This window comes from Triticum urartu, chromosome 5A (genome assembly GCF_056163025.1).
Source record: "Triticum urartu cultivar PI428250 chromosome 5A, HENAU_Tu73, whole genome shotgun sequence".
Classification (NCBI taxonomy): domain Eukaryota; kingdom Viridiplantae; phylum Streptophyta; class Magnoliopsida; order Poales; family Poaceae; genus Triticum; species Triticum urartu.
This window is the reverse complement of record NC_141877.1, coordinates 678665644-678680175: the sequence shown is the minus strand read 5'-3', so window position 1 is coordinate 678680175 and position 14532 is coordinate 678665644. Positions and strand designations below refer to the sequence as shown.

At 47.8% G+C, this 14532-nt stretch overlaps 1 protein-coding gene and 1 non-coding gene across 2 annotated transcripts; one reads left to right on the top strand and one right to left on the bottom strand.

Moving 5' to 3' along the window:
• Positions 1-2778: 2778 nt before the first annotated feature.
• TRNAN-GUU (transfer RNA asparagine (anticodon GUU)) lies at positions 2779-2852 on the bottom strand. The gene has a single exon. It is a non-coding gene; the product is annotated as a tRNA-Asn (tRNA).
• A 4940-nt stretch (positions 2853-7792) lies between these two features.
• LOC125506527 (heat stress transcription factor C-2a) lies at positions 7793-9003 on the top strand. Its single transcript, XM_048671325.2, has one exon. It carries the CDS (start codon positions 7866-7868, stop codon positions 8688-8690), a length of 825 nt encoding a protein of 274 aa, XP_048527282.1. The 5' UTR covers positions 7793-7865; the 3' UTR covers positions 8691-9003.
• Positions 9004-14532: the final 5529 nt, after the last annotated feature.

Below are 14532 nucleotides of genomic sequence, written 5' to 3'. Positions count from 1 at the left end.
TAAAATGCTCCCTCGAGTCAGAGAAAATGCCAAGGTCGAAAACTAGCTCTTCCCACAGATGCGGTAGGGGTGCCGCTCAGCGTTGTCAATGAACCACAGTGGATTGATAATGACACCACAGGAAGGTGGTTTCCATTTCCATGCCTCAGACATGTGGGTAGGAGGTTGAAGACGGAGGGGTAGTTCACTCCAAATTTAAGATATCATATTTCTTTGATCGGGGAAGCTCCTCCGGCGCCACCACTTGCAGATGAGCACGTGCTCCACTTCGACTATTCGGCCACGAGGTCAGCTTCCCCTTACATCCTTTCGTGTGGGGGCTCCTCTTCTTCTTTGGTTGCCAACTCCATCACTTGAAACCATCAAAATTCTTCATACCGCAAATTTATTACTTTTTGCGAGTGCTACTTGGGGAATTCCCTCCACTTCTATTTGTTCCACACCTCTTCTGTGTTAGGACACAGATGAACAACAACGTTGTTGGCGTCCTTGGTTGGGTGAGCCTTCAGCTGCGGCCTTCCAGCAAATTCTTTGACCTTCCTCGGTCGATGCGGTCCTGGCACAAGAATAAGTTTTATGTGTCAGGTCTCAGAGAGAGGTTGCCCGCTTACTTCGATGGATCCCTACAACATCTTCATTCCTGGGAGTCCCTGGACCTCTAACTTGATAGCATGGGCTGGGGAAGCAAGGAGCGGGTTTGACTGTAGTAGTATTTTGAGGTCGGTAGGCTGCTTTGGCCTAGTCGCTCCAATGGAACTTGTCCCCTTTCTTCAAAAAGTTATCTTCGTCCCCAAAGACAACCTCAAATTCGATCCTACCTAGGGGATGAACACGGCGATCTGACACGAAACCATGAAAGCTTGTGTCCGACTTCTGTAGGCGGATAGGGAGATCCCCATCTTGTCCAGAGTATCAGGGAAGATTATGTTGAGACCACTACCCCCGTCCATCACAATGCATAGGAGGCGGCAACCCCCGACGATTGGATCTACCACCAAGGAATGCCTGCCTGGTAGGGATGTTTATGGTGTGGTCAATAATACTGAACGTCACAGTTTCGTCCGACCACGAGGAGAATGGAATGATAGCAAATGTGTTGTTAATGTTCAACCAAGAATTGGTAAAATAGTACGGAATCCATGGTTGGAGTCAAGGAATCGCGTGAAGGTTGACGGGGGTTGGCATGTCGAGCCTGAGCGAGCACCCAAGCTCCGAGGACATCCCAAGGAGGAAGCTAGTGATGCCCCAAAGTTGGCCCCCGAAGGTGGTCCCACTACCAGCCGCCGCCGGGACACCGATACTAGCAACGCAAAGTCCTGCGTTGGTTAGCTGCAGCACCACACCTTCATTGTGCCCCGTAGCTGCCGCCTGCTGCCAATCACCAGATGGTGGAGCCTCACGTATCCATCATGTCTTGCTGATCAAGTCCTTTTTTTCTCTACGCACACGGCCGACAGTACCACACGACAGGAAGGTATCTTCATCATGCCGCTATTGCACCAATCTACCCCTGCATGTAGTCACAGTGGTGATTCCCCTACCAGCCGCGCCCTTCCTTCTTCGCTGTTGATCGATGAGATTTGGGTGGGAGGGAGGGTTCTGCGATGAGAGCGAACATGAGAGAGAGAGAGAGGGGTTGGGGAGAGACAAGTCATCTCTGCGCCTGTTCATCGCTAGAACCACCCACTCCCTTTACATGACGTGTGGGTCCATCGGCATGTCGTGGGCGATTTGTGTCCATGATCCCGACCAGGTAAGTGACAAATGAGCGCTCACGCTGCATTGTGTGTGTGCTCGACTAGACGAAATAGTGCGCGCACACTTTTTAGAATTTAGCTTTTTTTAAATTTGGTGACCTTTATTAAATAATGATCATGTCTATAACAAGAGAAGGAATAAGAAAGTCCGGAGTCTGATCACGCCACTCCTCAGATATTTTTCTTATCTAACTTGCTCCAGCAAGCGAATGCGCATCAAAATTGCTTTCCTGGAGACAATGTTAGTGTATATATGTCTAATCGTTTGGAAGAAGTACATTTTGACAAACCAAGACAAATGAGATGGCAGCTTCAGGAGTTGGAGTATCTGCACCGTAGCTCAAAAAGCTCCTTGTGAACAGTAAAATCGTGAAAAATAGTAAAACAAATCAAAAAATCCAAAAAAAATTGTAACCTTTGACAAATATACTCTATGCTTGCGGAAATTTATCATGAATGAACATTCTTGAAAACCGTGGCAACAAAAACAAAATCGATACGTCCAAGATGCTATTTTTGAAAGCATTGAAAAATTTGTCAAAGGTTACCACAAAATTAATTTTTTGAATTTCATTATCTTTTAATTTTACTGTTCACCTGAGCTCATTTAAACTTGGGAGCGCAGAAGAACACTTTCGGCTTGAGAAGGTATATTATGAGATACAACAACACGTTGCCAAGCTAATAGCCGATGAGCGTACGATAATTTCTAGGGAATCTGTCCCGATGTCTTCCACTCCAACGGGATAAGTAGGGCAGTAGACCCCTGATCCATGCAACGTTACTGCCGACAGAATTTTAGAAAGAAAAATAGTGAAAAAAATTCCACTCCAACGGGATAAGTAGGGCAGTAGACCCCTGATCCATGCAACGTTACTGCCGACAGAATTTTAGAAAGAAAAATAGTGAAAAAAAATCCACTCCAACGGGATAAGTAAGGCAGTAGACCCGATTCTAAAAAAAAAAGTAAGGCAGTAGACCCCTGATCCATACAGAATTTTAAAAAGAAAAATAGGAAAAACGCTAGAAGGAGGTCTCGAACCTCCGACCTTGTGGTTAACAGCCACACGCTCTAGCCAACTGAGCTATTCCAGCTTGGTTGGCTACTTCAATTTACAATCTTACATATTCTAGGCGGAACTAGTCTTTTGGCCTCCCCATCAGTTGTGAGGCTTGAGCCTGCGCTGGCACAAGTGAATGGAGTATTCTGTTGTGGTGGCACGTGTGAAACTGCACTCTAACATCTCACCCACTAAACGAACCAGCTACACAGCTCTACGCCATGTTGATTAGTTGGATGCAGCTTAATCTGGTTATGTTTTCATTCAAGAGAGTACGGGACGCTGGAGGTGATCACCTGGGCGCAGCTAGGCATCCATCACAAGCCAGTACGAACGTACATATGTCAATCAAATAAACAATAGTCCAGCAACATAACTGAACATGAAAACATGCTCACAAACTAACATACCAAAAATCTTCAGGTTGGTCTGCTAAATGTGGAGAGGTACTACCAGGGCCGGATCAAGCCCAGCGGGCCGCCCCGGGCCCCCTTTGTATACTGCAGCAGTTGCTACAATATTGCGCTACAATCTTTACTTCTAATGTCTCAGTTGGTAGTCTCGCCTCACGGTTTATTTTAGTTCGGTTTTATTTCGTCCCACCTCCCACCACCCATTCCCACGCTGGGTTTTTTATCCATCGGTTTGTTTTTATGTACACTCTTTTATTATAAACCAACACTTTCCTAACGTATAAAAATTCGTAGATCTAACTTTCCTAACTTATCCAAATCAATTGCGATCAATCGGTCCCTCTCTTTTATTACAAACCAATATTTTCCTAACGTATAAGAAATTACGGATCTAACTTTCCTAAATTATCCAAATCAATCCGTACCTCTCAATAGTGCAATTTGTTTAAGAAAACAAAAATCTGATTTTCGGAATGAAGGAAATCACTAGCCTGGCCGATATTTTCGAAACGAAAGAAGTCGCCAGCCCTGCAATTTTTTTCAATGATATATCCATGAAACCATAGTGGTGATAGCAGTCCAAAGATCGAAAGTTGTTTCCTTACTCGTGACCTGGGCGAGAATCTCTTTTGACAGAGAATTCAGGAGATGACTCAGGACCTGTTGGTCCTTCGAGATCCATTGTGCATACAGAGGGTTTGGCACCTCTGCCATGGATTTGTCCGCCTGCTGCTCCTGCACTGTCTTCGGTGGCGCAACGTCAGGTCCATCCAGAAGGCCGGTGACTTGCGCTCCTCGCAGTCCCGGCATGACCTGGGTCCTCCATAGAATGTAGTTGGTTCTGGTGAGTTTCTCGGCTGGTGGAGCACCAAGGCTGATGACGATGGTGGCCGAGGAGGACATGGTGATGTGGTGATGATGATCTAGTAATGGTGGTGGTGATCGAGGGAAAAGCTTTCTGGCTAGATAGATAGAAAGAGATTGGCTCTGTATACCATGTCAGGAAGCGTTTCTACTCCCTCATAAGGGAGCCGCGTTGGAGTTTATATTGATCGAGGCTCAAGGCCAGACTTGGCGTACAAGTTGGAAACCTACCGATCCCTTGGATTCGGTAGTTTAGATATGCTAAGGGATAATAGAGAGAGAGAGAGAGGGGTTTAGTTGAGATTACAACATGTATTCTACACAAACTCTAACACACATGTAGACATGTGCAAAATCAGGGCATAAATATGATGTAGCTGTGAAAATATGCCTTTCCTGTTGTTAGTGTATAACGTCTCCAACCTTATGCCTTTAGGAAATGAAGGATCAAACACAAGAGGGAACCCTGTGTAATAGCACTACAAGGAGATCTTCTCCACCATTGGCGTCGAGATGGACATGCTGAGTACCCTATTGCCTCATACACTGAGCTTCAATTGCTTAAGCACCGGCCAGCGGAGTCACTATGTCGATGCTTGCGCATCCCATGCATGCTCGGACATCAAGCTCGCGTGCAATGACATTGAGTGGAGTGTCATGTTGCATGCAGACTTACCAGCCATCACCTTGAGCACGCACAGGCAAGGGCAGCAGGTAAGCAATGTACCAAGATCAATGATGATGCATGCGGAGAGGGACAAGATATCGAGCTTCGAGAACTCGTCGATTGGCAGATGCGCAAAGCTGACGTTGTGCAAGCTTATCACGATCGATGTGGTGAAGTGGAACCATGGCAGATTTACAGTGATACAGCTTGTGGCACCATACATGTGTTAGTTAATATAAAGCTGAAGGATGGGCAAAACTGAACGTTGACGGATCGTTCTATGCCATCTCAGGAATTGCAGGGGCGGGCATGATTCTGCGTGGCTCCACCAGCAACATCATTTTCTCATCCTGCGAAGAATTGCGTGCATATGCAGAACCACTGGAGGCTGAATTTTCAGCTTGCATGAAGGTCATGTGCCTCGCCTTGCAGTGGACGGTGTTGCCGATAAAAGTGGAGACGTATTGCTTTGTCGCTCTCAATATGATCAATGGTCCAAACATGGACCTGTCTCGCTAGTCCATGTTGATTGACCAAATCCAAAAGCTTTTGAGGGAAGGGAGAGTTTTCAACCTGTCTCGCTAGTCCATGTTGATTGACCAAATCCAAAGGCTTCTGAGGGAAGGGAGAGTTTTCAAATTATCGATTTCATGTTTTTTTTGCAAGAAAAACTTCTAATCTATTCATCAATTGTTAAGGTAGTACAAAGACCACCAGAAGTAAGAAATACATCCAGGTCCGTAGACCATCTAGCGACGACTACAAGCACTGGAGCAAACCGAAGACGCGCTGCCGTCATTGCCCCTCCCTCATCGGAGCCGGCCAAACCTTGTTCTAGTCGACAATCGGGAAGTCATCTTGCTAAGACCCCATAGGGCCAACACACCACGACAGTAACCGCCATTGATGAAGAGATGCGTAAATCAGATGGATCCAACCTGTAGACACATGAACACAGATGAATGAAGATCGGATCCACATGGATCCATCAAAGACAAACGCCAACTGAATCCCGCGAGATCCACCGGAGACAAACCTCCACATGCCCTCCGACGATGCTAGCAACGGGGGCTAGACGGGGAGGACCTTATTCCATATTCAGAGAGCTGTTGTCGCCTCGTCTCTCCTAGCAGGACACAAACCCTGTTAAACGTAGGATTTGTGGGAACTGGCTCAACCCTCTAGGGGTAGCCTATCACATATATTTATAATGTTACACAATATACAGATTACACAGTTGGGCTACGTTACAAAGTCTAACAAACCCTAACAAAACTCAAAAAAAACCATCTGAAAAAGAAGCCCTCCCACCGGCAAGGGCCAGATCCACCGCGTCTCCATGGCCCTAAAACCATAGAAGACGAGATAGACCGAAGACGGCGTCGACGAGAGGCACGAGAAACCCTAACGCTTAGAGTGCCCATGTACGTGAGAGCCAGGGGCACACTCAAATTATATAATGTTCGTAGGGAACAAAATGGTGTAAGCCATTATCTAGCCTCCTTCGACCGGACAGAAGGCCACACCGTGGTCTGGCTGGATTCGAGACTGGTGTATTGATTGATCAAATAAAATCTCTTTTTCACTCGCAAAGAATTATAAAAGCTAGAGAAGACGAACTCCTAAGGCGAGATCCTCGTCGCCGGCGTGGACTAGGGAGGCGAAGCGAGCCACATTGATAGTCTTGCCGAGGTATGCTGATGTCGAGGAGAGACACCATGAGACAGGGCCTCACTATTTCTAAAAATGCTTTTTATCTCTAATATAAATGATGCTTTGATGTGATGATAACAGGGTTAGTGGAACTAATAATGCTGGTTGTCCGTGGACGTATAGAGGGTCGTATTTGTTGTATGCGGCGGCTGCAGATGATTGAACCCCCCAAAAAGATGATGATTGAACAATATACAAACGACAACGTCGATGGTACGCTTGGAATTAGCGTGGACCATCAGGGCGCATTTGGTCGCCACGTACTACCCCAGATGGCCGACGAGCCGATCGACGTAGCCGTGCCGCCGGGGACCGCGTGCGTGCGTGGTCGCACGTCGGCCTCACCTCGGCACGCGACAAAGCTAAATCCGGAAATTTTTGACTAACCAATCAGCCGGGGACGGGAGCTGCCATTTTCATCGGCGCCGAGCTCAGCAGGTGGAACCGCTCCATTTTGTATCCCATCAACCGACCCTTTATATAATTTTCCCCGGATGGGATGGGGTGTTCGTCCTCTGTCCACACGTTAGATTGTTCTTTAGATTATTTCTACACATTTTCCACCACTTGTTGCCGCTTTGTTTGGCAGAAGGAGTGTCGCCTACGCCCCAGTAGATGAGCGCGACAATCGAGGTCCAAGATCGGGTTTCTATATTTGCTCATCCAAGACGGAAGAGGCACGTATTTGTGCCCATCAGGCCACACTGCGCTCTACAATTAGTAGTTAACTAACGTATGCAGATGTTGACAGGGCGGCTTTCGATTAAATGTAAGGAGGCTTACACTTGACAGCGGGATGATTCATCGCCAGGGAGGGACACGTATCAAGATCGATCTTTGATTTTTTTTTTGAAACTACGATGATTTTTATAATAAATTCGGAAACTATACACCCTAATGAAGAAAAATCAAAAGTATCACCCCGTCGGCCTCATGTTGCCCGAAAAGGGACTTTTCGGCCTCCTGTTGGCCAACACCTGCTCTACTTCTTAGAAAATTTATATAAAATAGGATTTTTAGTATTTTAATTTGATTTTTTTTGCATTAGATTAGAAATTTTATAAAGTTTCTGTAGATATCAAGTTTGATTAGATTTGGAAGTTTGAATTTAAATTTTCATGAATTTTCTCAAATCACTAGATTGCCTGTAATTTGAGCTAGGAGTATTCTTTTTAGATGATTTTTTTTTTGCCCTGACGATGGGACGCCACGCGGGGCACCCCGGCGCCGGCACGCGTCCACTCGTACTTGTCACCTGTCCCATCACGGCTTCCTGCGTGTGCAGGTCCCTCGACTATATGTATAGCTCGGCTACCAATCTCACATCACCAGTCATTCCTGACAACACTAGTATTGCTTTCCCTTTGCTTGCTGTCGCGAGTGAAATTAGATGAGCAGCGCCGGCATGGAGTGCTCGGGGAGCGAAGGCGGCGGCGGCATGGTGGCGCCGTTCGTGGCCAAAACGTACGCGATGGTGGACGACCCGGCGACCGACGCCGTGGTCGCGTGGGGGCCGGCCAGCAACAGCTTCGTCGTCGCCGACCCCTTCTCCTTCTCGCGCGCGCTGCTCCCGGCCCACTTCAAGCACTCCAACTTCTCCAGCTTCGTCCGGCAGCTCAACACCTACGGCTTCCGCAAGGTCGACCCGGACCGGTGGGAGTTCGCGCACGCCTCCTTCCTCCGCGGCCAGACGCACCTCCTGACCCGCATCGTCCGGCGCCGCAGCGGCGGCAAGCGTGGCAAGGAAGACGCCGACGAGGAGGATGAAGACATCAGCAGCAAGATGTTAGCCATGGAGGTGGTCCGGCTGAAGGAGGAGCAGAGGGCCACCGAGGACCGCTTGGCGACGATGTGGCGCCGGGTGCAGGACGCCGAGCGCCGGCCCAAGCTGATGCTCGCCTTCCTCCTCAAGGTCGTCGGCGACCCCGACGTGCTGCGCCGCCTCGTAGGCAACTCGGGTGGAGGCTGCGGATTATTCCCCGGCGAGGGCGCGGAGGCCAAGAGGCCGCGGCTGCTTCTCGACGGGGAAGCCCAGATGGGCAAGAAGAAGATGCGCGTCGACGGCGACGGGCTCTTGTACGATATCAACCGGCAGGAGGCCTTCGTGCGGGAACCCAGGGTCAACTTCACTGGTTTCTACACCGGAGGCGATGGCTTTAGCGAGGTGCCGGTGGACGACCCGCCGTACGCTTTCCACATGGACGGTGGTTACTGAGTACTGCCTCTTGGTTGAGCTAGTGTTTCTATCTCCAGCTCTCCGCCTACACATTTGTGTACTGTACGTAATACAAAGGAGGTTTTTGTTTTTTTAGATGATGTGGTAGGAGTACTTTGTGGCAAACTACTTTGTGAGCAAGGAGAGCTACGCTCAGATGTTTCTTTTTTGTGAAGGAGCCCATCAAGGTTTAAGTCTTAAATTGACACCGGTGTACCCACCGTGTCAAGTTTATTTTGGTATGTATGTTCAGTAGAAAGAGATGTTTTCGTTGACTACAACACGTCAATATCAAGATTTGTGTTAGGGTGTATCTACGTGCATTTATAGGATGAGTGTTTGTGAGTGTATATGAGGATCTGTGCTTGTGCCTTGTGTTGGAAAACAAGGGAAGCATGCTGCTCATGAATCAGGGTGCTTCGGTAAAAAACAAACTTCATTTGCCATGAGTCATTTATTTTTTATCTAGGAATTTGGTTGCTTGGTGACATCTTATGTTAGTATAATCCAATAATTTCATTTATACGAAATCCCTTTAGAAACAACACCTTATTAATAAAAAAGTCAACTTGATCTTCTCATATGCCTTTGGAAAACATAGAACTTCCCTTCTTAGCATAAATGAAATTGAGGGCCTAATAGAAGATCAGAACTCCTCCCATAATGGATTTTCCTCCTTTTATAATGTTCTTTCTTTAATAAAGGCAGTTTGTACAGAAGAAATTAAGGAGCCAAAACGTAATATACTCGGATCAAAGAAACTAAAGTAAAAGCAAACAACAAAGAATATTGTGCCTGCAATTTTTTTTGACAAACTCTAATGTTACGTGAGATCACTTTAAAGTCTACGCTTTACGTCTCTAGCGCCGCCCCTTTTTTTTGTGGGGGTAAAAGGATTTTATTCCATAGCAATAGGGATACAATCAAGTGGCACAAGTTCCTCCACACATGGTGGACTCCTACCTAGCCATACAGCAGTAGTACTCTTCGTACGACTATAGCACGCCAGCCGATCTGCAACCCTATTCTGATCACAATTAACCTTCGACGGAATAAACTCCCTTTCACCCATAAGACGGTGGATCTCAGCAACTAGATGTCCATAAGCGGAACGGGAAAGACTGTTCCCTTTCAACGTACGTAGGGCTTCCGAGGAGTCGGACTGGACAATCGCCGGTCCGTCTGAGTGTTGAATAGCCAAGGCCATGCCCTGCATTAAGGCATGTATCTCAGCCTCCAGAGCGTCATTGCAATTGAAGATGCATCTGTAAGCTGCAAAGATAACACTCCCATCGGACCGCCGTAGAATCATACCCGCGGCCGCGGACCCGTCTGAACTATCAAACGCTCCATCTACTGATAAGGCCACCCGCCCCACTGGTGGCTTCGGCCATGGTTGAGGTGTAGCTTCAGGTTGCTGTTTTACCGGGGCTTCCTCCCTCAGTGGCATCTTTCCTTTCATGATCTCCTCGGTCGTAAATTTCCGAGCCTGGTGCAAAGAGGACATGTAGCTCTGTAAATACTCCATTGTCACCTCCACCGATGGCACTGCTTTACCATGAGTCAAATCAGACCGTAAAGACCATATCCTCCAGATTAACATGATAATACAATCTCGCATGTGATCATGACAGTGCAGCAGAAGATTCCCAAACCTGGCGCATCGCCATCCAGATCTGACGAGCATGCCCGCAGGTCACCAACGCATGGAAGCTCGACTCTTTCTCCGTACCACAAAGCGGACATGTATCGCACGTCGCTATATGCCGATATTTCTTGCATCCGTTCGTCGCCAGTGCTCCGGTCACAGCTTTCCAGGCAAGGATGCGCATCTTAAGAGGAACCTTGGCCTCCCAGACCATTCGCCAGATCGGGCGTTGGCCATCCGGCGAGACACTTGACGCGCCCACACCCATGTGCGTATGGGTAGTTGCTAGCCGGTATGCACTCCTTACGGTAAACCTTCCACTCTTCTCCGGGAACCAAGCGAGAAAGTCTTGCCCCCTATTAGGAGATGTACGAATCTTCAAAATTTCTCGGACATCCATATCCCAAAAGTATTGCCGGAGACGCTGTATGTTCCAAGCGCCAGATTCCTCGAGAAAATCTGCCACCCAATTATACCTGCAAGTACCCTTCGGGGTGATAGGCTTAAAGTCATACCCCCTCGGAATCCATGCATCTCTCCAAGTTTTAATCAAAGACCCGTCACCTACCCTCCAAATCAGTCCCTTTTTGAGCAGCTCCAAGCCATGGGTGATGCCTCTCCACACAGCGGACGAAGATGTAGGGAACACTGTGTCCAACAAGTTCCCGTTGGGATAATACTTTGCCCGAAGCAAGCGGGTACATAAACTATCAGGGCTGTCCAATAATCTCCACGCTTGTTTAGCGAGCAAAGCTTGGTTAAACGCTCTCATATCTCGAAACCCCATACCTCCCATATTCTTGGGTAGCATCATCTTTTCTGTACTGAGCCATGCCATCTTCCGTTTGCCATTCTCCACACCCCACCAATATTGTCTCATCATCCGTGTGAGATCATCACAAACCGAAGCAGGAAGACGGAAAACACTCATGACATAAGTTGGTATTGCTTGCGCAACTGCCTTTATTAAAATCTCCTTGTTGCCCGACGATACATACTGCTCGCTCCAGTCAACAAGTCTCTTCCGTAATCTTTCTTGAACAGTCTCAAACTGTCCTTTATGCATTCTTCCTTCCGGGACCGGTAAGCCCAAGTATTTAGGCTCAAAAACCTGCTGAGTAATCTCCAGAATATGTTTCACTTCGTCCGCCACCGACTGCATGCAATTATCGGAGAAAAGGATGGAACACTTCCCTGGGTTAATAAGTTGACCCGTCGCTGAGGTATATGTGTTCAACAAACCTTTAACAACGCTTGCTTGCTGGGTTGACACTTCAAAGAGTAACATGGTATCATCCGCAAACAACAAATGAGAAATCACCGGTGCACCCCGGCAAATTGATACCCCTCTCAAGTCCCCATTGTTAACTGAATTTGTGATAAGAGAGGAAAGAACATCAGCAACAAATAGGAACAAGAAGGGGGATAGTGGATCACCTTGCCTCAAACCCCTAGATGGGGTGAATGACTCTAGTATTCTCCCATTGAACTTCACCGAATATTTCACCGATTTAACACACGCCATAATCCATGCGATCCACTCCGAAGAAAAGCCCCATTTAAACAGGGCTTGCTCCAAAAACTCCCAATCCACCCGATCATAAGCCTTTGAGAGATCAAGTTTGTAAGCGCACGCCGCCGGTCTGTTCTGCTTCAGTGACTGTATATGATGTATGCACTCAAAGGCAATGATAGAGTTATCAGAAATCAGCCGACCTGGAACAAAGGCACTTTGGTTTTCAGAAATCAAATCTCCAAGTATAGGCTGAAGCCGGTTGACGAGACACTTCGAAACAATTTTGTATAACACGTTACATAAGCTAATCGGTCTAAAATCCTTGAGCTCCTTTGGGTGTGGAACTTTCGGAATAAGAACAATAGCCGTATCATTTACCCCATCCAGCATTATTCCTGACTTAAAGAAGTCCAAAACTGCAGCCACAATCTCTGTCCTCAGCACACCCCAGTTTCTCTGGTAAAACCTCGCTGGCAGCCCATCAGTACCTGGCGCCTTGATAGGGCCAATCTGAAAGAGCGCAGTAGACACCTCCTCTTCTGAAAAGGGAGCACAGAGTGTATCATTCATAGCTTGGGTAACTTTAGGTACAATACCCCCCAACACCACCTCCGGCGAAAGTGTCGGATCCTTGGTATATACCTCCTTGAAATATGAGGTCGCCATACGTTCCATATCAGATGGGACGGTACACCACGTGCCATTCTCTTGGCGGAGGCGCTGAATAATAAAGTTATGACGTGCACGCCAAACTGCCCGCCGATGAAGGTATGTCGTGTTCCTTTCCCCCTCCTTTAGCCACGCAATCCTCGACCTCTGAAGCCACAACATTTCCTCTCTATAGAGTAGTTCATCCAAGGCATACATCTTCTGACGGATCAATGCCCTATCTGCATCCTGTAATTGGAGGTCCGCAAGCTCTCCTCGAAGTTTCTCAATCTCCGAGGAAACATGGCCGAAGTTTTGCTTGCTCCAGGACCATAGCTCAGTCATCATTTCCTTGAGGGCATCCCGCACCGCCCCCAAGTTCGCATCCGGCTTACTCCTTCTCCATCTGTCCTCAATCATCGCCGGTAGCGCAGGAGACCGCTCCCACCTGATCTCATACCGCGGCGACGCCCTTGTCTTTGGTACCTCAGCATGTGTCACCCGAATGAAAATTGGACAATGGTCTGAGCACGACGACGTCAAGTGCACCACTTGTGAGAACGGGAAAAGATCTCTCCATGCTTCATCCGCACATGCTCTATCAAGACGGACCCTGACATTACCACTCCCGAGCTGGCCATTATCGTATGTGAAAGGAGAACCGGTAAAGCCCAGGTCCATTAGTTCGCACGACAACAAACAGTCACGAAATAGTTGCATTTGTGTCTCGGACCGCTGCGTATGAGAGAAGTGCTCATGTTGCCACATTGCCTCGTTGAAGTCTCCACAAACTAACCATGGTTCTGCAGAAACTGCTCTTAAGCTGGATAGTAAGCTCCACATACGATGCCGATTCTCTGTCCTCGGTTCACCGTATACATAAGTTGTTCTCCAAGACCTATCATTTGCCCCGTCAACAATCCGCACGTCTATAAACCATGCACACGCATCAAGAACTGTGACTTGAAGGTTGTCGTCCTAGTATAGCGCAAGGCCCCCACTGAGGCCATCGCTAGAAAATCCAGCAAAACCCTTCATTCTTAGTCTCCACTTAAGCTTCTCCATCTTACTAGAGGCTTGTCTAGTTTCAGAAAGGAAAACAAGCCCCGGGGAATTGGCTTTATAGAGGGCCAAAACCTCATGAACTGTTCGGCGGTCCCCCCCACCCCGATAGTTCCAGATTAGCGAACTCATTGTGTCCGGCGGTCCTCCTCGAAGGAGGCCGCCGATCTATTATCTTCAGAATCCACTCTCCCATTCCCAGAGTCAGGGTGAGGGTCTCTCCTTTTTGCTGTTTGTGCCTTAGTAAAAGAGGTGTCAACACCATCCATTGCTAACCTCTTCCTTGCTGTATTATCAATCCTCTTCCCTGAATGAGGCACTTTTGAGGGGCTAGAAGCCGTGTCCATAACCTCGGGATCAACTGCAACCTTCCCTGATTTATGACTCGGCTTGGGAGTTTGAGTGTATCCACCCCCCCCCCCCCCCCCGATCGTATGCTCCCTCGTTCTTTTGCTTGTTCGGGCCATCTGCATACAACCATGCCCCAAATTTCTTGCTTTTCTCATCATGGATCCTCGACCCACACTCTTTGTATTCATGGCCAATAATGCCACAAACGCTACAAAAGCGAGCTAGTTTCTCATATCTCACTAGAAAAACTTGTCGTTCCTTGCCTCTGACAATACTCACAAACTTGGTCAAGGGCAGGCGCACGTCATGGCGCACCCTGATTCTAACGTAGCCACCACGGACATTGCCGTTAAACCTCATATCCAAGATATCCCCCGAATTCCTCAACAGATGCTCAACAATGCTAACTTTGCAGAAACCCTCAGGAAGTTTATGAATCTGAAGCCATATCGGCATAAAAAACATTGGGACCTCCTCTGCCTTAGTGTATCCATCATAGGGACACATCAGAACCGCAGAGTTCCTGAAAAGCCATGGTCCCTGATCGATCATGCGTTCATAGTCGCCGAGGAAGGATGCCTGAATGACGAACAGTTTGGGGCCGGCTGGTCGAAACC

What these genes read in the sequence shown, in the direction of transcription:
- LOC125506527 (XM_048671325.2), top strand. Translation starts at nt 7,866, where the DNA reads ATGAGCAGCGCCGGCATGGAGTGCTCGGGGAGCGAAGGCGGCGGCGGC.